This window comes from Melanerpes formicivorus, unplaced genomic scaffold, assembly GCF_026170545.1.
Source record: "Melanerpes formicivorus ecotype bairdi unplaced genomic scaffold, bMelFor1.0.p_v2 SCAF_69, whole genome shotgun sequence".
NCBI lineage: Eukaryota > Metazoa > Chordata > Aves > Piciformes > Picidae > Melanerpes > Melanerpes formicivorus.
In genome coordinates this window covers 3,089,364-3,113,127 of record NW_027142421.1, presented here as the reverse complement: position 1 = coordinate 3,113,127, position 23,764 = coordinate 3,089,364, and the positions used below count along the sequence as shown (strand labels likewise).

At 50.0% G+C, this 23,764-nt stretch overlaps 1 protein-coding gene across 1 annotated transcript; it reads right to left on the bottom strand.

Moving 5' to 3' along the window:
• Positions 1–4,380: 4,380 nt before the first annotated feature.
• Positions 4,381–10,588, bottom strand: FOXF2 (forkhead box F2). Its single transcript, XM_068163035.1, has 3 exons — positions 10,435–10,588; positions 8,956–9,967; positions 4,381–5,130 (listed from the first exon to the last, which is right to left on the bottom strand). Exons 2-3 carry the CDS (start codon positions 9,965–9,967, stop codon positions 4,964–4,966), a joined length of 1,179 nt encoding a protein of 392 aa, XP_068019136.1. The 5' UTR covers positions 10,435–10,588; the 3' UTR covers positions 4,381–4,963.
• Positions 10,589–23,764: the final 13,176 nt, after the last annotated feature.

Genomic DNA, 23,764 nt, shown 5'->3' with positions numbered 1-23,764 from the left:
AAAGTAACATCAATGCAAATATAAACTATGTAAATTTATACTCACCCCAGTGAACATACAGTGGTCATGATAAAAGAGAAAGCATCACTGTGAGCAGGAGAAGGGGAACAGGGTCAGGAGGAGACCAAGGAAGAAAAGCCCAAGTAGGAGACTCTCCATCCTCAGCAAACTTCCCCCTTTATACTGAGAGTGGTGTTTCTGAACTGGGATGCACCTATATCCAGCTTGGGTCACTGTCCTGGCTTATTCCAAACTGCTAACAGCCTGAAGATTGTGGCTGGCCCTAGAATTCCATCCCAGCCAAACCAGGAGAATGCCATACCTGGCATGTCATTGAGCAGCTTATTCAAATATTACCTCACACATGTGTTATGAGCAAGTCTTTCCAGTTCAGTAAAATCAGCCTTATTGTTACTGAGTAAAAAACTTCTTTTCTTTTTGTTTGGTTTTTTTGGTTGCCTGGTTGGTTGGTTGAGTTCTAGTTACTTCTCTCTGACCCTGAAAGAGGCAAAAGCACTCACATTGAAGTGCAAATAGTGTGTGGGCTAAAAGTACTCTGCCAGATGAGCCAAAAAGCAGCCAGATATTAACCTGAGGTGGGTCTTAATGGAATAATGTGGAAGAGGATTTAATGGGATTAATAAACTGCCTGGTTTAAAGAATGCTTTGGTCACCTACCAGCTAGAAACCCAACATCCCATGCAGCATATCTCCTCATTTGGCTAATTTCACCAATGTTAAATTGATTGTCCCAATGATCCCAGCTTTGGAGTGGTTGAGTGGGTTTTTCTTCCTTATAACATAAACACCCTCACAAGAAAAATCCCTCCACTGAGGCAATGAGACTGTGATGAAACCAGAGAATGGGGGGGAGGGGAAAAAATATATCTGTATACACACATATGTGATTGCAGCAGATCACAGACAAAGTCTTTGAGGAGCTCCAGCCTGATTTCATTCCCTTCCTCTGGAAACTCCAGCTTGGGTGCTCTAATAATGGAAATGTTTGGATTAGTCTTGGCTCAGCCAGCTTGCCTCACCAAATATGAGCTGCATCATTAGGCTAGATGATCAGCTAGTTGTGATGTAGTTGTAGCTTGCTTGTATTTATGGCCAGTTAAAGATATCTGTGTTGATAGGCTGGACTCGATGATCCTCGAGGTCCTTTCCAACCTAAGTGATACTGTGATACTGTGATATCAACAAGGCAAGGTCTGGGTTACTGTTGAGGTAGACCAACTGATGTGGTTGGGAAAAACTAAAGTGGATTTTGGATACACACACTCTTCATGGGGACAGACCAGAATTGTACCTAGAATCTAACTGCTCCCATCCTCCATTGTCCTCACCTCTGAGGACAGAGAAATTGTGTGGGCTGAAGCCCAAGGATGAAAGTAGGTGATGACCATGTTTTCAGACTCAGTGTGGCTGGCCTTGGGTGCTCCTTGCACTACAGCACTACTAAAGACAACAGGAAAAAACAAACAAACATTGTTTGGGCATTACATGACCCACATAGAGAGCAGTTATGGACATACGGTGCTGGAGCAAGTCCAGAGAAGAGCAATGAAGCTAGTGAAGGGTCTGGAGAAGAGGTCTTATGAGGAGTGACTGAGAGAACTGAAGTAAAGGAGGCTGAAGGGAGACCTTGTCTCTCTCTACAAGCCCCTGAAAGGAGGTTGCTGGTGGGTGGGTAGGTCTTTTCTTTCTACTAATAAGTGATAAGACAAGAGGAATTGGCCTCAAGTTATACCAGAGGAAATTTAGGTTGGGTATTTAGAAGAAAGTTCTTCACTGAGAGAATTCTTAAATGCTGGAACAGGCTCACTCAAGGAAGTGGTAAAATCCCCATCCCTAGAGGCATTTAAAATATGCCAAGATGTGGTTCTGAGGGACATGGTTAAACACCAGATTTGGTAGAGTTACTAATTTCAGCATAGTAACTATAGCTTTCCCTACAGGGTAACCAGCAAACGCATGCTCAGATTTGGGTATGCCCTTCTGGGCTCTTTCATGATGCCCAGACTAAATGCACACATCCAAATCCCTGGTTTGAACACCAAGAATTTCACCTTTCCCTGATGCTGTAGGTCTCCAGGAGTCTTGGTGATGAGTTCCGCATCCCTGCTGCCATGATTAGAAGCCTCAGTGTGCTGCGTGTCTGACACATCATTTCTTTTTCCAAAACATTAAGCATGTCCAGTGACTGCTAAAGGATGTAAAAAGATCCAAAGACCATTTAACAGCTAAAACACCTTGTCTTCATGGTGGCAGAGCTCTTGGTCTGGACTCTCACTGGCTCTGTGGCCCTTGGAGTCCTTTAGACTAAACAAGAGCTGAATCCCAGGGGTGGTAGGTACTGTAGGAAAATGAAACATCAAAACAAAATCAGGTCGAATTAATGTTAAAATCTGGCTGCATTTCCCTCTCCACCCCACCCCCCACCCCCCTTTCTCTATCATTTATTACTCACCCTTAAATTCAGAAGAAAAAAGCTGGGTTCATTGTGCTTGACAGTACCCAGAAAGACAGGGATGTCTGAAGAGCTCTGTTTCCAAAACCTCTTTTGTTTGGAGATTTTTAAGGAGAAATGAAAAAGAGAAAAGGGGGGGGGGGGGTGGGGGAGAAAGGACTCAGTCTCTTAAATAAGAATATCCTGAAATCATTATGGGGAAACACAGAAGTCCCAAGCTGAAGCATGCTGGAGCAAATCCTTCCCCTTTCTTAGGAGAGCATCCAGTGTGAGCACTGCTCTCATTTTCTGGGATATAATGGAATTCAGAAGGCAGGGAAAAAGAATTGTGGTGCGCTGGTTCTGGGACCGCTGGAGGGCACCGGAGCCCCGCTCGGAGGAGGCGGAGGCCACGGGTAGGTTTTTCCTCCTTGAGGTCCTGTCATTCCTGTGTAAACAAGTTACGTTGGAGTGTTTAGGATATAAATTACGACCATGCAGGCTTGCCTCGGAAGGAATGTAAACACAGCACTGTGGTCGGAGCAAACTCCGGGGCTGACTATATAATTTATCACAGGCCCTGAGAAGCTCAGGGAAGTAAAGGGCATGTTTGGGGAGAAATACGTGCTGGAAAAGATGAAGGATTTTATCTCGATATATAATAATTGCATAGATCTCATTTGAGGTGGATGTACGTATTTATAGATATAATTTTGTACGCCTGTGTGCATACATGCAGCTGTATATAAATTTTTGAAGTGCCTATGTGCATGTATGAGAGCATGCATTTAATTTGATGTGTGTATGTGTATACATGCCTTTATATACACAATTTGATGTGTCTGTGTGCATGCAAGCATTTGCATATACACATGCACACACGGGTTTGTTGAATCTCTGTCGGGTTTCAACTCTGGAACACGGGGCCGGAATTGGCAGGCGTGGGGATTTACCCCGGCTCCCCGGGGTACAGGAGTGCTTCTGCCCGCTCTCTGGGATGGGACGGAATAGGCTGCACGGGGGGCGGCGGGGAGCTGACCCCGACGTCCAACTCCGATCCGTGACCGCGCATCCTCCGCAGGGCATGGTGGCATCGTGGGGACGGGGATGTGTTGCCTGCGAGAGTTTGGGGGCTCTTTTAGAATTTCCTTTCCTTTTGTTTCTGGGTTTGTTTTTTCTTTTTCTTTTTCTTTTCTTTCTCCTCCCCTCCCTCCCCGTTCACCGTCAGTGCTGTTCTCGCTACCTCCCCTCAGCCCTTACCAAGCCGCGGTTCTATCGGGGATCCCTCTCACTGTTTATTCACAATATGCCTTTCACGGGGCGGGGTAGGGGGGACACGACACACGAACCCCTCCTTGAACAAGAACCCCTACCCCCTACCCCCCCAGCCCTGTCTGGACACAGAGGGACGAGGTGGGGCTGGGTGGGCAGAAGGGATGGGGATACAGGGACTTGGGGATACAGGGACTTGGGGACACAGGGACACGGGGACAACGAGGACTATGCTGCTCGCGTTACTTCAAGCCTATCCAGCAGTGATGGGAAGCAGCAGGAGCGGCCATGGTGCTGACCCCCTTGGGTCAGCCACTCCAGCGGCTGGAGGGTTTGAAGTTGCACCTCTAACGATCTGGGATGCCGAGGTGGAAGAGTTTTCTCAGAAGGAGCCTAAGGAAAAGAAGCTCCTGTCCAGTGCATCGTTGTTTATGTACATTTTATTGGAAAAAAAAAAAAAAATTTGTACATCAAAATATTTTGGCAAACCGTTAAAAGTATACATAAGTGCAAATATATTCTCCTTGTAAAGCAATAGTGTGTGAGTATACACGAGGTTTATTTAAAATAACTCCTTTAAAAATACTGTGGTAGAAAAACGACTTTGGTAAAAACACTCCCCCCCCCCCCCTTCCCCTCCCACCCCCCTCCCCTCCAGAAGCTGAATTGTGGCATCACTGGGGAAAAACCCTGGATTTTTTCATGGAGTCTTTACAGGACAGGGCTAAACAATACTGGTTTAATAAGATCGATCGGCCGGTGTTGAGGTGCACACACAGCGTCCATGGGGGAAGAAAACAAAATTCCCGCCGAGGCAGCAGCGAAAGAAGGGTCCTCGCAGATGCTGAGGTGGGAGATGTTTCCTATTTAAAGATGTTTTCTCGTATAAAATTACCTCGAATCGTCCCCTTTCTTAAAGCTCGTTTCTTTAGCTGACAGAAAGGTGATTTGCGATTAAGGTGGTCAGATTTGGCGTGAGGACACTGAGATTCCACCTAACCCAACACATCACATAAGGCGTATTGCTCTCAGCAGGAGCTTTGGAGCGTTCTATCAGCTCCTTGGTGTCCTTCAGGGAGTGGAAAAGGATCGCAAACTCGGCTTCCTCGGGTGACTTTGCTAAGTGACTGGTGTACTACCAACGCTACCAGAGTGCACATCCTACTTAACCTGCGTGAGTCCGTCTATAGCTCGGCTCTGCTCGATGCCATCTGAGTGTCTCTGCTGGAACGCTTGCCTTCACATCACGCAGGGCTTGATGTCCTGACAGACGCTTTGATGGTGGTGATGGTGGTAGTAAGATCCACCAGCGGACGGGTGAAACGAGGAAATGCCGTTAAAATTGAGGACAAAATCTTTCCTGTCACACACCGGGGATGGGTGATGCTGGTAGCGAGGCAATCCCACTGCAAGAGAAGCAGACAAGAGCTGCTCAGAAGCCGGGTAGCTCTGTTCGAGGAGTGGGGGGAGCAGCCCTTTCTCCCTCACCCGTGGAAAGGGGAGGCTGCCTACATCAGGGCTGGCATGCTGCTCTGTTCCCTCCCACCGGATTCGGGTCCCCCTTGAAAGGTTGGGGAGATGCTGTCTGGGTTTCTTGAAAACGGAACGAGGGCTTCCTGGGGTTGAAACCTGACTGGGTTCCCCTGCAAAACCTACCCTGGGGTCCCATCATCCCGGGTCACATCATCCCAGATCCCATTGTTTTTGAGGAGGGGACATGAATCCCCCGAAGTGAACTCGGGCATCTCCCGCGGGTGGGCTCGGGGGTGCCACTCGTGCTATTACAAGCCCCCGTGTCCGTTTGGTGGGAGGGTTATGAGTTACGCACCCCTGAGGAGGGGCAGGCCGCCGGCGGTTGTTGGCCACCGATGCACGCGTATCAGCATCTTGGGTGAGACAATATCTCTGTGGGCACACAGGCAGGGACGACCGCTTGCCTCTCTTCCTGGCCCTCTCCCTGAGAATTTATTATCGTGTAGGGCTCGGGCAGCCCTCCGTGTGGGCTAGAGGAAGGGGTTTGTGTCTACGACGGGACGATGACACTCGTGTGTTTTTATGGATGGCCCTTTGAACCCGATTCCTATCTTTCCTCCCTCTTCCCCCTCCCTATCCCGCTCCTGAGTGGATTTTGCTTTTAACTTGCATGGCTGTAGGTTGAGTTCCACCCACGAACAGTTTGTGTGTGGGTATTGTACACGTGTATTTGCATGTGCATTTGAGACTACTTGTGTTCTAAGACACAGACTGAGCACATCCTATGGTCCATCATCACTAACAAGCAAAGAGCACCGTGGCACCGACATTAAAACGACAGTATGAATTCTCGTTTTCGTTTCCCACATCGTAATTCCCTTCATTTTCCACAGCCGGGAGATTGCTCTGCCCCAGCCCTCTCCGTAAGAGATCAATGCTGGGATCTTTAAGTCTGTCAGGATTTCGACTGGATCGGTCTGGGAGAGAATTGCCTGAGCAGGGCTCGTTGGGTAGAGCTGCAGAGGGATTTGGGTTGGCGTGGGGATGTCAAACTGGACTAGCAGGATCATGTCAAAGCTGACCGAGGACAGGGGAGGGGAAACAGGAAAAAGAAAAAGGGAAGGGAAAAAAAAACAAAAAAAGAAGGAAAATTTTAAAGGAAAAAAATAAATAAAAGGAATAAAAGAAAAATAAACACCGGGGGGATGCAAATAAAATAAAAAATAAAGGGGGGGGGGGGGTTAAAATGAAGAAAAAAAATAGGGGGTGGAATGTGTGGAGGGAGGAAGAAAAGCAGCAAAAGAAAGACCAGGAGAATGCAACTAAAAATAAATAAATAAATGATAAAAATAAAGGGAAAAAAAAGGATTCTTCCCCAATTTCCCGCGGCGGCACAGCCTGCTCCCCCGACACTGTCCCCTCCTTCACCCCGCAGAGCTCTCTCTTTATAAAAGTGATTATTTCGCTGGATTTCCTCGGCTCTCTAATAACCCCGCTGGTATGCTCACCATAAACCGGGGCATTTTATTACAATCCTGATTCAATCATTTAACAGGATTTAACAGCGTGCGAAAAAAATCCACACCACCCCCCACCCTCCCCACACACGTCCCCGAGCTTCAAAATCCTTTTAGTAGAACTCGGCCTCCTGTTTCCAATTTTTCCCCTCCTCTCTTATTCCCGAGTTTGATGCAAATCGAAGGGTTTAAATCTGCCCTGTAGCTGTCACGAGTGGAGGATTATTAACTGAACAACAGCGACTGGGAATTAATTTCATTTGCGTTTAACTAAGAGAAAAGCAACATTAACTTGCTGCTGCTTGTCTGGGACAGAAAAAGAGAGATTATTGCTGGAATAATTTCCAATGAAGGAGCTGGGATCCGTTTTCCCCGTATTCTTTCACCCTACGTGTGCACGGAGGTTTTACAGAGCACACGATTGAAGGTAAGATCCAAGCAAAAAAATTAAAGGTCTTAGGTTTGATTTATGTAGAAAGGGGATGGATTCCGGGCCCCAGATCCTGAAACTGCATAAAATCAGCGGAGAAACGCCTGTTTGCAAAGCGGAGGCATTAAACCTGAGCTGCTGGAAAGGGAGTTCATCCTTGGCATGAAGAAAGCATCCATCGGTCTCTGTGTGTCGGTTCGTATTTGAACAAGAGCAATTCATATTTAAACAGCCCCAGCCTCGGGAATCGTAATGGAGGCTTCGGGGAAATAAGGACCCTTCCTCTCTTTCTCTTCCTCCGCTTTTTGTTTCTGCAGAGTTGCTCTCGGGCTGCTCTGAAATGAACATCTATCTTCCCAGGAGTGCTCTTTCCCAGCTCGGGGTCTGGCAGGAGGAGGGGGGCAACCGCCGCCCAGCTCCACTCTCTGGTCAGCCCCATTCTCGCCCCACTCGTGGGCTCCGCGGGGTCGCAAGAAGAGAAACTAACAGAGTTTAAAAAAAAAATGAAAAAGAAAAGAAATAAAGAAACAAACAAACAATCCCAGTAACAGCAGAAATAAACCCAAAGAACTTCCTAACGGTAAAGGTACGTATTTCAGCGGCCGGCGTCCCTGTCAGCCGGCCGTCTTCTTGCTCCAAATAAATGTGGGTACGGGGAAGCCTCCTGAACCGCAAAACACTCAAACCCCGCTCCCCGGGCATCATCGAGAGCTGGGAGCGCTTTTTTCTTTACGGGAGAAAAACTTGAGCCACTTGCTCTCTTCTGATACTCCACATCCCTTTTGGGGTGATTGCGAAGCGGTTTCCCTTACCGCTCGCCCTGCCTGGGGAAGGCCAGGGCAGGCTGAGGGGCTCGCAGAAGGAAGGGGAAGTGATTGACAGGCTCCCGAAGAGGGGGCGGGAGGGGGGACACTCAGGGCTGAGGGTCGCCTGTATTTGTAACTTGTTGAAATGCCCATAAAATTGAACAAGACCCCGCTCTCACAGGGGTTAAGTCAGGCTAAAATCCTCTTCGGTGTGGTCCAGCCCAGACTGTCTTTGTTTGCTTAACCTCCGGGACCCGCGTTTAAAAGGGCTATTTGGAAAATTTCCCCGTAAGAGCCCAACATCTTTTACCCATTTTTGTGCTGGGATTTTCTGAGCAGACATTGTCTGTAACCACCGGGCAGGGTAGAGAGGGGGGTGGAGGGGCGTCAGGCAGAGACCAGAAAACTCTTTGCCCCCGCTTGCAGAGCTACGCTGGATCCGCTTTAATCTCTTGCCGTATTTTTCGAGATAAGCGGGTAGGGGGCGGGTATATTTCGGGGTGGTGGGTTTTTTTGAGGTTTTGGTTTAGTTTTTTTTCCCTTCTCAGTGCTTAAAGGATAATTTTTAACACGCTTTTTTTTTTTTTCTTTTCTTTTCTTTTTTTCTTTTTTTTTCTTTTTTTTTTAATTACTCCCCGCGGGTCGTGGTTTGCTGGGGCGGCTGCTATGAGCGAAACCACAGCCCGGGGCGACGGAGTTTGCCCCGCACATATCGTCGCCACCGGGGTTGGGGGGAATGTGCGAGGTGGGATGGAGCTGGGACAGAGCCGGGTTTTCTTGAAGCTCTCTTTGCGGCTGAGCAAGAAGGAGGGATGCTCGCAGCCGTACATTCCCCCCCCCTCCCCGAAACCAAACATCTCCAACCCACGCGTGTTTTCCTCCCTCTCGCAGACAATGCCTCTCTTTTTCCTACGCTGTGGAGGTCGGGGCGCCCCCAAAGCAAACCTTTACTGCCGGATGAAGAACTCTGAGGCTCCACTCTCCCCTCCGCCCCAGGGCTCCTACCTGAGAGGTCATCGCGGGGGCTCTGGTGCAGATATCCCTGCTCCAGGGAGTAGGAGGGCACGCTGGAGTGGATGCCCGAGGATGCAGCGTTGGCGGCGGGAAGACCCTGCTGCTTTATATAGGGAGAGGCCCCCGAGGCTGTCCAGTGAGCCGAAGGGCTCGTGTAGGGCGAGTGGCACTCGATAGCGCTCGCCATGGCCGGCGAGGAGGGCACGGGGCTGCTGCTGCTGTCGGGGCCGTAGTCCCCATTGGCAGTCACCGGGCAGCTGGCCATGTAGGTCGAGCCGGGGTTGGGCGACATATGGGGGACATGGTGGCCGCCGCTGAGTCCCTCGTAGCCGCTGGCCATGGCGTTGGGCATCATGTCGAGGTTGTAGCCATTAGAATGGCAGGCGAGGGAGGCGGGGGGGGCCTGGAAGTCGAAGCCCTGCGGGAGGATGGAAGCTCCGAAGCCCAGCCCGTTCATCATACGGTACATGGGCTTCAGCGCCTGGCATTTCCTCCTGAAGCCACGGGGCCGCCGTCGGAAGGAACCTTCCTCGAACATGAACTCGCTGGCAGGGTCGATGGTCCAGTAGTGGCCCTTGCCCGGGCGGCCCAAGCCCTTGGGCAGCTTGATGAAGCACTCGTTGAGGGAGAGGTTATGGCGCACCGAGTTCTTCCAGCCTTGGTAGGAGCCACGGAAGAAGGGGAAGCGGGCCTGCAGGAACTGGTAGATCTCGCTGAGGGTCAGGCGCTTGGAAGGCGAGCTCTGGATGGCCATGACGATGAGGGCGATGTAGGAGTAAGGGGGCTTCTCCGGCCTCCGCAGCCCCGAGCTGGCCTTCTTGCTCTTTGAGGATGCCGCCGCCGCCGAGGAAGAGGAGGAGGAGGTGGAGGTGGAGGAAGAGGAGGTGGAGGTCTCCAGGGCGGAGGAAGGCGGCCGGCTCATCTGGAGAGCTCCGGGAGCCGGGCTGCAGGAGCGGAGAGGGACGGGGGGCTCCAGCCGCTGCTGGCCGCTCTCGGTGGTCATCTGGAGAAGGGAGGGGAATGGGGCAGGGTGGGGTGAGGCTGTGAGGGAAGGGGAAGGGGAGGGGGGCAGCCGGGCGTGGTGGGTACCGGAGCGGGGGGGTGCCCTGCAGGGTTAAAGCTGGTGGTAGTTGGGAGATGGTGGTGGGGGAGGCTGTGGAAGCTGCTGCTGTCCTCCGGGCACCTCCTCAGCGTGGCGGGGCGGGCGGCAGCGCCCTGCGCATCCCTCCCCGCGGTCCCTTGCGCAATGGCTCCTCTGCTTTCCGCCGCAGCCAGGCACTGGGAAGGGATGGACCGGCCCCAGCCCCGGCTCCCGCCCTCCCCGCTCAGCGCCGCTCTGCTTCCTCCTCTGCCGCCCACCTGGGGACCATCCTGCTGCCTAATCCAGCAAGGGGAGGAAGCGCAAGAGCCTTCCCCCCACTTCCAATCTCTTCCGCACTGTTACTCTTTCATATATACTTTTTTTCTTACGTAAAAGGCACAGCGCGACCTCCTATCAGTTTCTCCGATCTTGCTTTTTCTTCAACGCTCCCCCGCTTCTTTCCTCTCAGACCCCCCTGAATCTAGCCCAGAAATCAGCAAAGATAGAGGGAGAGGGGAGTGAGGGGGAGGAAGAGAGAGACCAGCCTCTTTCCAGCCGGTCTCTGCCCACCCATCATTTGGGCAGGGGCCGCTGCAGCACCATCCCCAGCTCGCTCCCCGCCGCTGGTCCCTCAGCGACATTGGTTACCGCTTCCCCGGGACTCCTCCCCACCCCTAAGGCACCAGTTTGCCGTTACTCTCCGGCACGGCCCCGGGGGCAGATGGCAGCGGCTTCCAGCCCTAATCTCCTCTGCTTCTCTTGGAAGCACACGGGCACGGATACTGCTGGATGCAGTGGTCGCTCACCCGAGGAAGCCCCGGGCATCAGTACCTGCTGCTCCTCACGCCTCCTTGCTACCCCTTTCCATGGCCTCAGTCTACTATTACATACAATTAATTTTATGAGGCAACAGGGGTCGAGCCCCAGGACCAGGGATGCGCCCTCCCTTCATCCTTCTGCCGTTCAGGCAGCGTTGGTGGGGAGTGGTCACCCGTGTTGGCCAAGAGAGGAAAGGGACACGCAGAGGCACAGGCCTGCTCCCAGATGATGATGGAGGAGGCTCTAGGATCAACCCGGAGCCGAGAGAACAGCGGCAGGACGAGAGACAGGGATGCAGGATCGGAGACAGGGGATGGGATGGAGGCGAGAGTGGGGATGGACGCCGTGTCAGCGTGCCTGTAGCGCTCTGTGTGTGTGTCTGTGTGTCCGTCTGTTTCCAGCGTAGCTTCGTGCTGGGAGCTCGCTGGTGGGTAGGGGCAGGGAGGGGGTGGAGGGTGAGGGGTGGTCCCAGACAGTGACCTGCAGTTGAGTGGAAGCAGGCTTTTTCCATCAAACTCTGCCTGGATACCACACACAGAGCCCAAGTGTCAGTTTACTGCCCTGAGCCCGGCTCCTTTTCCCTAAGCTCCACAGTAATTAGACAAAGAAAACCTAAATTAACTGAACAGGCGTCGACAGCTTCCTCCAGATCACCACTGCTACATACATGGGAATGTGTCCGAAAAGGGCTCGATTGTATCTGAGGATCAGCTAAGGAAAACACTGCCGAGCCCCCGGTGTTTACTACACAGTTGTAATAGAAAAAAAAAATAATAATGAAATAGTTGCCCATCGATGGAGCACGTTTACCTCTCCCGAGGCATCGGTTTGATTTGTTCCCATCGCAAGCAAAATTTAAACAACAATAATAAAAATCTATCTACCTACCTACCTACTTACTTACCTATCTGTCTATCTACCTCTCTATCTTCCTTCTTAATTTTATTTTTTCCTGCTGGGAGGCCGATGTACGATTCCCGATCTCCCTGTAACGACCCAATCCAAACAGCTTGGTTAAAATATCCGTGTTTTCATCTGTTAATATCCTTCCTTGCCCTAGATCGGCTGGCAAGCCTCCCTTTTCTCCTTCCGCGTCGGGACCTGTCTCTAAATGTCACCTTTTGGCGACATGTCCGAGTGATTTCTGCCAGCTAAACGCTCTAAAGAGAGGTGAGGACAAGAAGAAGAATAAATTACTTCAAAATCTCCCTAACCTGTCCCCGTCTCAGACAATTCGTTTTGATAATCGGTCGAGGGCGGGGGGAGGCATTTACTCCCCCCACGGATGTCACGATATACGGAGATATCGTTGCTTTCTCTGCCGTGCAAGACAGGGGCGGTCAGAGAAGCGAAGCCAGGCAGGGCAGCTGAATGCTGTTTCGATCGCGATTTGACACAAACCCAGTTACGACAATCGTGGGCAGCACACTGCGTGGGACGCCTTCTACCTGTCAGAGACATGGTTTTGTGCATCACGGGCTGGTTTGAAACAGAACATCATGTCGTCCCCAAGACATGGTCCTGAGGAGGTTTGGGGATACCCTGGTTTAGCCGAAGCACATTTGCCGTTTGGTAGCGATGTTTATTTTGGTCTGTGTATCTATTTCTGAGCCGATCTCAACTCTGGAGCACAACTGGTTTGTTTTACCGGAGTACACGGAAATTAAACTTTTTGGCAGATTTGGTTACTCAGATGTTGCTCTGTAATCATCGTTCTTATTCTAGGAAATCTCTTCATTATTGCGGTTTCAGTTTCGTGTTCAGAACACGGTCCCCTCTGCTCTGTTAAACGGAACAACTCAGACTAAACCAGTTAAGAAAATGGAAGACAGATATGAAAGATAAATGTTTACTGTTATCTTGAAGTTCTTTTTATTTCCCCCTCCCCCCCCCCCCTTCTTTTTGTTCTTTTCCTGCCTTTTTTTTTTTTTTTCTTAACTACGCGCTCCAGGCTCTTTCCTCCCCTCTGAGGTCCTGCAGATGAGAAGCGTTTTTTCAATTAAACTCGAGACTGAAACTTAAACAAATCTCTCCAGTATTGTAAAAGTGCCTTTCCTTAAGCCCCGAAGGATTTTCCTCCCGCTGTCAGTTACAGGCTTGCCTGGGTTTAGATCCCCATCTGCAGCGGCTGACATCGAACGCTTTTCCGCATGAGGGGAACGAGGTGGAGGAGCCGCGGAGAAGCAGCGGCAGCACCAGCGCGACTGGCACCGGCCCTGGTGGCCCAGAGATAGGTGACAGCCCCGCAGCGGCGGGGTTGGGGGGAGCAGAACAGACGGGCCGGGATGAGATGTGATGGGATGGGAAGGGACTTGACTCGCAGCCGTCTTGCCCCGTCCTTTGTGCTGCTCCCGGGACCTCTTGACTTCTCAGGACCTCTGGCAGTAGCCGTGCGATCCCGATGTTTGGAGAGGTTTTTCCGCTTTTCTTTTTAGCGCCTCTCCCTTTTTTATTCTTCTTGACTCTTTTTATAGACGGCTCCTTGAAGGCTGCCATCGGGAACTTTCTTCCCAGCTTCTGTTAAAAGCTTGGTCTCTCCCGAGGCAAAGGGCAGATGATCTTGGCATCCCAGGGGCTGAGACACCTCCTGTCTCAAGGATAGACAAGGACATTCAGCCTAAATGCAGGGGCCTGCCTCTGTTTGAGAAAAGCACAGCCCTACCCCTAGACACGCTCGCAACAGAGAGCGGGGATCTCTCGTAGCGTTTTGCGGGAGGTTGCTTGGGTTATCACTGTTTGGATTTAGCTGGCTTCCCACCAGGATACTTCGGGAAATCCTTCAGCAGTGCCTAGGTATCGTGGGGGGGCGGAACTCAGTCTGGGTTAGGACACCTACATGAAGGTGGTGATGGGGAATCAGCAGGGGACCACCTTTTCTTTTCTCCCCGCTACACAACTGTCCTGTCCGGGTTTGTTCAGTGACCAAGAATGGGGAGAAAGATCAGAAGAGAAAGAAGATCAGAAGAGAAAGCTCGGGAGAGAAGTCAGCCGAGGAGCAGAACCTATTAGCCTTTGATAAAATGTTTTCCCACGGGGAATCGGCTACAGCAGGTGGGAGAAGAAGCACCACCTTCTCCTCCCACGCTGTTCATGCAGAACTCTGGCTTTTGGCAGCATCCCGTAGGGAGCCGGGACCCGGCGAAGGGTAAAGTGCGAGTGCTGAGAATCCCCTCTCCCCACACAGGTTCTGCTTTTTCAGGTCGCTCGGACTTTTCAAGGGTCTGATAAGAGTTTCTCAACTTTTAGACTTTCCGGGATGGCATCTAAAGCCCAAGATTTTGTGTCTGTGCTGACTCTTCAACCCCCTGAACACTCCAAGAGTGACTTCATCTTCCTCATCCCACCTTGTCCTCATTACTCCATGGAAGCCGTGGGAGAAAGATACCCTGCCAGCCAGCCTGAAGTGCCCACTCTCCTTTCGAGCTCGCACAGCTCAATTCCGTCCAGCCGCGGGACTCTTCTGGGGGTGCTCTGCTGGGACCCACCGTGCTGCCCGTCCTTGCTGTCCCTGGCTTGTGGAACACAGGAAGAAGGAAGTCCCCAGATTTGGGGCTACTCAGAAGCTCCCATTGATGGAAGACACCTGGCTGCCCTGCCGATATCGCGACAGCCCGTAGGAGCTGCAAGGGCATAACAAAGATGAGACCTGCACAAAGACACACGCTGCCGACAAAAATAGGCCGGCTTTATAAAAGTCACACACACACAGAGACACACACACAGAGACAAACACAGACAGACACCCGACTACTTCCACCGAATGTTTTTGTGGGTAGGCTTCGCTTTTCCTAAGCCAGTCGACAGCGTTCAAGATGTTATCCCCTCCCAGCTCCGCACAGCTCCAACTGAACTTCCCGGAGCATCAAAATAAACCCCCTACAGCGGTCAGGATATAGGTCACCTCTCAAAGAGGAAACACAACCCTTCCAAAAATATAAAACAGCTTTGACGTAAAATAAATAAATAAATAAAATAACTAAAACACCCTTTTGTCTTTCAGTATCCTCTGTGGGTGTAAATAAAACGAGACGGGCGTGGGGTAAAATAAGAAGTGCTATGTGTCGAGATCAGAATGGAGACAAGAACCTCGGGCATTGCAGGAAGCTCTGGGGAGCAGGAGGTGGTTCTGCCCGATGAGGTAGCCTTCGAGAGGTAAAGAGGCAAGCTGCTTGGTAAAGAGGCAAGCTGCTGGTTTGGGTAGCTGTGGCAAAACGGGGTTCGGGTCCATTTACACCCACCTCCCCAACACACCGCGGCAGAGTCTCAATGGTAAAAGTTATTGAAGAGCCAGCAAAAATACTAGCGGCAGCCTGTGGCGGGGATAAGGGGGAACCCAAGGCTGTAGGAAGAGTGGGATTAGGGAATCCAGCTCTGCGTACCCCACTGACAGGGGTAGAAGGGCGAGCACGTCTTGGCCCGAGATCTGAACACACTATTTTTTTGGCTGGATTCTCCCTCGCCCATGTTCACATTCCGATCAAATGAGATTTCGCGCTTTACACCTTGTCAATAATTCCCCTCCATGCTCTGGCCTTTAATGACTTTCCACGCCTAATATTTTAAGCTGGGTAAAGAAGCCAGCCGTGCCCCCGGCCCTGGAGGAGGGCTGCGCTTTACACCTTGCTCCCCACTGTCCCCCGGGACCTCCACCCAGAGTCTCTCCTCCCCAGACTCCATCCTCATCTCGCAGGATCACGCATTAAATCTCTGCGGGACCGGCCAGTGTGTCCCTGCCGGATAGGCAGCTACTGGGGAGCCGGGACTTGGGTGGTGTCTGTAGCATCGGAGGAGGTCTGGGTTTAATTTAGGAGGAACACTGAATTCAGTTTTGGGGGCTTCACAAGAAAGACATTGAGGTGCTGGAGCGGGTCCAGAGAGGGGTAACGAAGCTGGGTCTGGAGAACAGGTCTTGCGAGGAGCGGCTGAGGGAACTGGGGTTGTTCAGCCTGGAGAAAAGGAGGCTGATGGGAGACCTTCTCCCTGAAAGGAATTTGGAGCAAGGTGAGGGGCGGGCTTTTCTTCCAAGGAACAAGTGATAGGAGAGGAAACGGCCTCAAGTTGCACCAGGAGAGGTTATTACAGTTTGAAGGGGGAACTTTAGCCTAGTCTTCACTTGAAAGGGTTCTAAAACACTGGAATACGCTGCCAAGGGAGGCAGTTGGATCCCCGTCCCTGAAGGTGTTTAAAAGACGCAGAGATGTGGTGCTGAAGGATATGGTTTAGCAGCAGACTTGTCATAGGTAGATATTGTTGGATTCGATGATCTTAGGGGTGTTTTCCAGCTGAAACGATTCTGTGATTCCCTGATGTGCTCAGCCTGCAGCCCGGGCAGGCGGTGCCTGTGGAGGGGGCTGGTTGCCGGGGAAGGCTCTAATCAGGAGCAGGTTCCCCCACTCTCTCCTTTCCTTCCCCCCCTTCCCCCCCCCCTCCCTTTCTCCTTTCGTGAGAGGTTTTCATTAATTTCTAAGTCGAGCCCATAAAACATAACGACCCACTCAAAGGTAGGGCCGGCCACCGAGACCCAGATTATTGCCTGATTTACGAACATAGTTTGGAAAAAAGTAATAATCCGCGCTCGCACCTCGGGAGTGAGCCTGGTAGGGCCGGGCACGGGCGGACCCGCCGCCTCCCACCTCCGCCACACTCCCAGCTATAGGGAGGAAGGGAGCCCTAAACGCGATTTTCCTTTATTTATAATATTTGCATGTCCATGTGCTTTTACTGGCGGTGTCTCCGCGTTGCACACCCTCTACAAACACCTTCTCACACTGATACCTCCAAAACCCTGGGTCTGCAACAATCCTCCATGAGATCAAAGAGGTGGGTCGTTTGGAGGGGGCGATGGTGCCTCCGGGATCCTCCCTCTCCCTCCCTATCACCTTTTCTCTCTTTCCCTCCTCCATCCGGAAAGTTTTTATTGATGAGCTGCCTCCGAGCCCCCGCACCAAGAGTCCCTGAAGGGTTTGGACAACTCATCAGCCATCACTTTCGGTATCTGCTTCCTCCCTTTCAAATACAATCCTCGCACACCACATCGGGAAGGGATGGAGTGAAGGGGGAGCACGCTCGAGACCACAACAGCTATATCAGCAACATCAAAATGATACCAGTGACCTTTCAGAAACATGGAGTCCAGGCCAAAAAACCCTCCACATGATTTACTTTTCCTTTTTAATTTTTCCCCCCACTTTCACTAGCACACCACACGTACCATTACTCCTTCCTTTCCTATTACTCCTTCCTTCCCCATAATTCCTTCCTTTCGCCAATACATCAGAGCTTTGAGGCATGCCAGCTCCAATCCTTCCACCATCGTGAGATTGTGTGTGTGTGTGTGTAAACAGCAACAAAACAATTAAGAACGTGAAGTCTCAAATGACGCCCCTCACAAGCTTCCCGCCCTGCCATGGGCGCAGGGGTGGCTCTCGGAGATGCAGTGTCCCCGGGTGGGTGGGGGGACAACGGGGACGGATACATCCCCACATTGGGGAATGCTGAGGTACCCGCCCCGGGGGTGACCCCGGCCCCGCAGCACGGTCCCGATCTTTCCCTCTCCGGCACTGGGTGGCGCTGGGACGCTGGAAATGGGGCTCCGCACCCCCCCCCCCCCCCCCCAACCCGCGGGGCTCGGAGACCCTCTGCGCACCCCATCTCCCTCCCCCGTTTCAACTTTCTGCCACAGTTCCGGAGTTAGTGTTAATCAGATGAATAACAAACTCCTGTAAATGATGCAAACCCCATAAACTACTCCAAACCACTTGTTGATAGCTGCTTCTATCCTCAGAATTAGAACAGAACTTGTCTCCTGCTCCCAGACCTCCCAGTTAGAGGGTTTGCAGACCAGCAGGTGTGAACTGCTACTAGATGCATGAATGTTGTTATCACAGAATCATAGAATTGTTCAGGTTGGAAAAGACCTCCAAGATCATCAAGTCCAACCATTAACCCAGCACTGTCAGGTCACCACTAAACTGTATCATTCAGCACCAAATCTACATGGCTTTTCAATCCCTCCAGGGACAGAGACTCCACCACTGATCCAGGGCTTGGCAACCCTTCTGGGGAAAATGTTCCTAATGTCCAACCTGTGCCTCCCCTGGTGCAACTTGAAGCCCAGTTGAGAGTCCATGGTTCCTGTTTATGATCTGATCCAGCCAGGGGGGCAAAGAGTGGTTAGCAAGACATGCTCATCCTTTAACAGTTCCATATGGCTAGTGTGGAAATGTGACAGCGAGTGGAGAATAACAGTGAACAATCATGGTCTGAATGAAGTCACATCACTGATGAACGCTGCCATGCTGGACATGCCAGAACTTCAGCAAAAGCTGGAGTCAAAGGTGGCTAAGTGGCACGCCACAAGTGACATTGCTAATGCATTTTTCTCTTTTCCTTTAGGTGGAACACCTTCAAACCTGATGATTTCAAAGTCCCCATCGTTTGGCTCTTGTGTTTTCCCTGCTGATAGTACCAGCCATGATTGCTTCCCTCCATGAGAATAAATTCCCAGGCTGACAGGAGGAGACAAGTAGAGCATGCAGGCTCTGGGAAGGCCCTGGTCCCTCACCCCAGTCCTGGCCTGGGTTTGAACATTGCCCATTGCTTCCAGAAGTGATTTGTTCCAGGTCAGAGTAATGTCCTCTGCTTACAAAGACCTGCAACACCTTTTAAACATGAGGCTGACATCACACCTACCTTTGTGTCCTCATTTTCATCAACATTTCAGAATGTTTTACTGGTTGGACCAAGGGGAGGGGAAGGGCACTATGGTGGCACTGCACGTGGCCTAGGATTTTTTGCCACTAGACAAGAAAGGGGTCCTTGAAGGAGGGAGTGGAGCCCTGCAGAGGCAGGACACAGCTTCTGGGGTGTGAGTGCCATGGTGAGTTCCCAGTGTGTGGTGGGCTCTGCAGATGCCACCCTTCATACCTTGTTCAGATTTGTTGATGGAGACAGTAGGGGTTGAAGACAGAACTTCCCAGAAGGAAAGCAGGGTATTCATCAGAAGAGAGTTGTTGTGGAGTCAGGCTAGGGCAGGAAAATGGGCACTCATAGGCATGCCAACTGAAAGAAATAGTAAAGGATGAGTGACATGGGGAGGTGGCCAGAGGTGTGGGAAGAAGCTCTGTCCATCAGACCTTGGGTTAGGTGGGGAGTGATCTCACAGACAGAACCTGACTCCACCCCCAGCTGTCATCTTGGACTTGAGTCTCAGAGAACATAGAGCTCTTCATATCTTCCCAAATTGTGTTGAAGGACATCCACTCTATAATCTCTGTGTAGAAGGATTCCTCTCCTAGGTGTACATCCAGCCACTAGGCAGTAGGGTTGGCTGTGCCACAGGGATCTGCAGATGCTCTTGCAGGCCAACAAATCGTACCCAATGAGGGGCATTGCATAGAGCCTTTGCTCCAATCTGCACATGAGAACAGATCTGTCTTGCCTTTACAGAAAGCTCTGCAAGAGACCCAGAGTGTGAACCTCCATGGGGCACAGGCTTAGTTCCTTGCATCCTGGTAAGACATTAGCTGAAGTGTTGGTCCGATCAGCTTCTATGGCTAACCATGCATATGATTGACCCATTGAGTCAGATACAGAGGCTTAGAGGCCCTGAAGACATCCAAGAGAGAGCAGAAAAAGAAATGCAACCACAGCCATGGAGTGGGCGAGGGGCTGCCCTTAGGGAAGGCAGTGCAGCTCTGCTGCTCCGCACAGATACACAGAAGATAGAATGTCCCACTCCTGCTGTTATTTCAATTAGATTTTTTCCTCTTCTAATCGTCCTGCTCTCAGAAAAAAGTAAATCAACCTAAAGCCTGTGGGCCTTAAAGGAGAGGGAGTATATCTATTTAACAGAAAACATCACATCTTCTGCCCTCCAAACTGAATCTTACAACCAACTCTAGAAAGCGGACATGCCCTATTATCCAGACTAGAAAGAACGCAAGCAAAGCAACTGATTGGAAGATGAAGCTGTTGCCAAAGCAGTCCTGCCAGTAACTAATTTATTCTCTGAACAATAACTTCTTCCAACTTCTGCAATTTGCAACTTGGATCCAAGGGAAAGTTTGGCTCAGAGTAGGGAGCACGTTCCCATCTTTGAGCTTCACACAGAAATATGAATCTGTTGCTAGGGATGGAGATGTGCCATTCCTTTTAGATGTTTGAGCACTTGTAGCATCCTGGCTCATCCACTTCACTGGGACATCTGGGTGTAAAAATAACCATCAGTGACATCTGTGCATACCTGGATTATATCTCAGGGGCTGTCTGTCTTTCTAACCTGCTTCTGGTTTTATTCTGAAGTAATTTCTCCTAGGAGGCTGGAGCCCTGCAAAGTGGCACATTCCCAGCTGGGAGTTAGAAGCTACAGCTTGTTATGAAATACCATAAAAGTATTTATATATATTGGCACCCATATATGTGTTTATACACACATATGACCTTCACCTCTGTATCTTTATAGATTCATGCATGTGGAATCATAGAGTCATCAAGGTTGGGAAACATCTCTAAGTTCAACTTTCAATCCAATACCACCATGCCCACAAAACCATGTCCTGAAGTGCCATGTCTACATACACAAGACTTCTATATAAACTTACTAGTAAGTACAGCCCAGACTGGTTAGTTACATGCTAAAGGAACTAGTGCCATGTAGAATTCTTGTCTTGCCCTGCTTTTTTCTTCACCTGAAGCTTGCTCCAGTTCCAGGAGAGCTCATCAACACTGTCCTTCCTGCAGTGTCAGTCGAGTTCCACTTGCTGTATCTTGTGGGTCAGAGTAATATCAGGGTGACTGACAGAGGTGAAATCTCAGACCATGCATTTGAAAATGGTGTTTATGCACGAGGTGGTCTAATGTGGCTGCATTTGCATTGACAATCTGGTGGTGCTGGTGATCTCTTTTACAGGTGAAAAGGATGTGGCAGGGAAAGTATTTTCCATACAGGTGAGTGGATGATGCCTTTGGTTTGCAGGCCGGCAGGACATGAGAGAACCCCCCCTGCTTTGTGTAGCTGTTCACCTTCCCCAGGCACCCTGCTGCCGTTTGGTATTTCCAAAGTGAGTTGTGATGGCATAGAGAAATTCTCATTTTTGAAAGACTTTTGCTGTCATTTGTTATCAGTTGCCACCTGAGTGGATCACGGAACACCTGAAATTGCTGACACGTTTTCTGCTGCCCCTGGCTAGTCCTGGAAATGAAAGGCCAGCAGAAGGAAGGAAGAGAGAGGAAAAATTGAGAAAAGGGTGAACTCACCAAAACTGCCATTCAGAATAATGGCAGATGTAAAATATTATGTGAGCAAAGAAGCCAATGATAAGACTAAACTTCAGCTCTGAATCCAGATCAATCCTGCTGAGCAAGGCAGTAAGATTGTAAGCAAGATAGGAACATCAGGGCCTGTTGTGAGAGAATAAAGGGTGATGGCTTTAAACAAAAAGAGGGAGATTTAGACTAGATAGAAGGAAGAAATGTTTTACACTGAGGGTGGTGAAACCCTGGCTCAGGTTGCTTGGGGAGATAGTAGATGCCCCATTCCTGGAACCATTCCAGGTCAGGTTGTCTGGGGTTCTGAGCAACCTGATCTAGTTGAAGATGTCCCTGTTGACTACAGGGAGAAAAGGACTAGTTGACCTTTAAAGGTTGGCCCAAACCAGTCTATAATTCTATAATTCTTTCTTATCTCATTGGCTTTGATTTTTCCACCCACTCTCATTGATATTAACGAGGTAAATTCATTATTCAGGTAAATTAATGAGATGGCATTAGTGCTGGTCTGGTGTACAGAGCTTAATGAAGCCAATGGAAATTTTAATGTGAACACAAGTAAAAGCAGGAAACCCCCCAGAAACTTCCAGCTTTCCCCCATTTTGCATGTTATTTAACCAATAGCATTAATCAGCAACAATCTCTTGGTGCTGCTGGAACAATGCAGGCGTATTGAGAGCAGTGGAAGTGGTGCAGTTGTTTTTGGGTGGGTGCCATTGGGTGCAGTCCATTTCTGTGGCCGTGAGCTGGTTCCCCACGAAACCACAATGAGAGGGTTTTTGGTTGGCCAGGCTGTCAGGAGCTGGGGTGGAGTTTGAAGTAGCTGACAAGTGCATTAGAAAAAATAAATACAACTGGAATGCTTGGGAAGTTAGCTCAGCCAGAGCTAGAAAATCATTTGGACTGCTGCAAGAGGGAATATTCAAAGAAGGGATTCAGCAGGAAAATGCTTGGGTTGGCTGTTAATCCCCAGGGCCAATCACATTTTTCTATATTTCTGTAATTATGTTATTGCCAGCTACTGTGGGACCAGTGACAAACAACAGCTGGTCACAAAGCCCTTTGAGAGTGATGGAAAAATCACTGCAGCAGCAATTATAACGCTGAGAGCCAAAGAATAAAGAAGCATGCAGCAATCGAGAGAACCAGAGCACACTCTGCAGCCAGCAGTTCCCCCACCCCCATCCCCAGTTTTAAATGCTGCGGTGCCAATTCCAGCAGTGTGACCCACAACAGCTGCTGTCACAAGGGGTTGCTCCAGACCCTCCTGACACATCAAACTCAGCAGCACTTTGGCCTCAAATTTTGATTGAACCTAGATCAAGCTTCCTGCGTTCACAACCTGTTCTGATAAAAGGGGAAAAAAAGCATTTCAATTAATGCTTCGGTATTTGAGATAAAATAACTTTAGACTTTCTTAGATTACCATGAGGGTGGTGAGGCACTGGAGCAGTTTACCCAGAGGAGTTGTGGAGGCTCCCAGCCTGAAAGTGTTCAAAGCCAGGTTGGATGGGGCCTTGAACAACCTGTCCTAGCGGGAGGTGTCCCTGGCCATGGTAGGGTGGTTGGAACTGAATGATGTCTAAGGTCCCTTCCAACACAAACTGTTCTATGATTCTATGATTCAGATACCTGCTGTGCATCTGTTGGTTTCTATTGTTACTTCTTCATATTCAATACTTAAACATTTATTTTCTTCCCTTTTCTTTCTTTCTTTCTTTTTTTTCCCTCTGAGGTGGATAAATGTAGAATGAAAAGAGGGCAGTGAAAATCCTTTTTTTCCCTCTGAGGTGGATAAATGTAGAATGAAAAGAGGGCAGTGAAAATCCTTTTTTTCCCTCTGAGGTGGATAAATGTAAAATGAAAAGAGGGCAGTGAAAATCCTTTTTTTCCCTCCCAGGTGGATAAATGTAGAATGAAAAGAGGGCAGTGAAAATTGCTTCCAGTTTGTCTCATGTCTGAACACTGTATGCATATGCCTAATGTTGTAAGTCAAGGGAAATCAGGAGTTAATTGGTATACCCATAAAGAAAAGTCCTCCAGAGGCTAGACAGTCCCAGGGGGGATGAGCAGCTTGTCCCAGGATATTGTAATCTGTATATCTCTGTTTAAGGGGGTGTACAGCCAAAGCTCTCTCCTCTCCGTTGGGACATGTGTGGTTATCTTATGGTTTGTGGGGGAGAGGCTTTCTCTGGGCCTTGGCTGGCAGTGAATTTCCAGCTATGCACTGGGCACATTGAAGCCTATGGTGGTCATGGGTCTAGTGGGAGGGCAGTTTGGCTGCTCCTGGGCCAGCTGAGGCTGAGTGGGGTGGAGGTTTTTGGAAGGCTCTGGAAGGATTTGACCTGCTGAGCCTGGGTGAAGAACTGAGCTTAGTTTGTGAATGTATTTCTTTTACCTGCATACATTTGTAAATAGAATTTCCATTTGAATTTCCAATCCAGTGTGGAGCATTTTTTATTTTACTCCTTGGGAAAGGGTAAAATATCTCTTCTGTCCTCTTTCCCTGGGCAGCTCGTGGCTCACTTAACTCATAGGGTCACTTGAATAACTCTTGAATAAAAATAGAGACCTCACAGGTACCCCTGCACATGGATTTAATTCTGTACCCAATGTGGTATACCAATCACA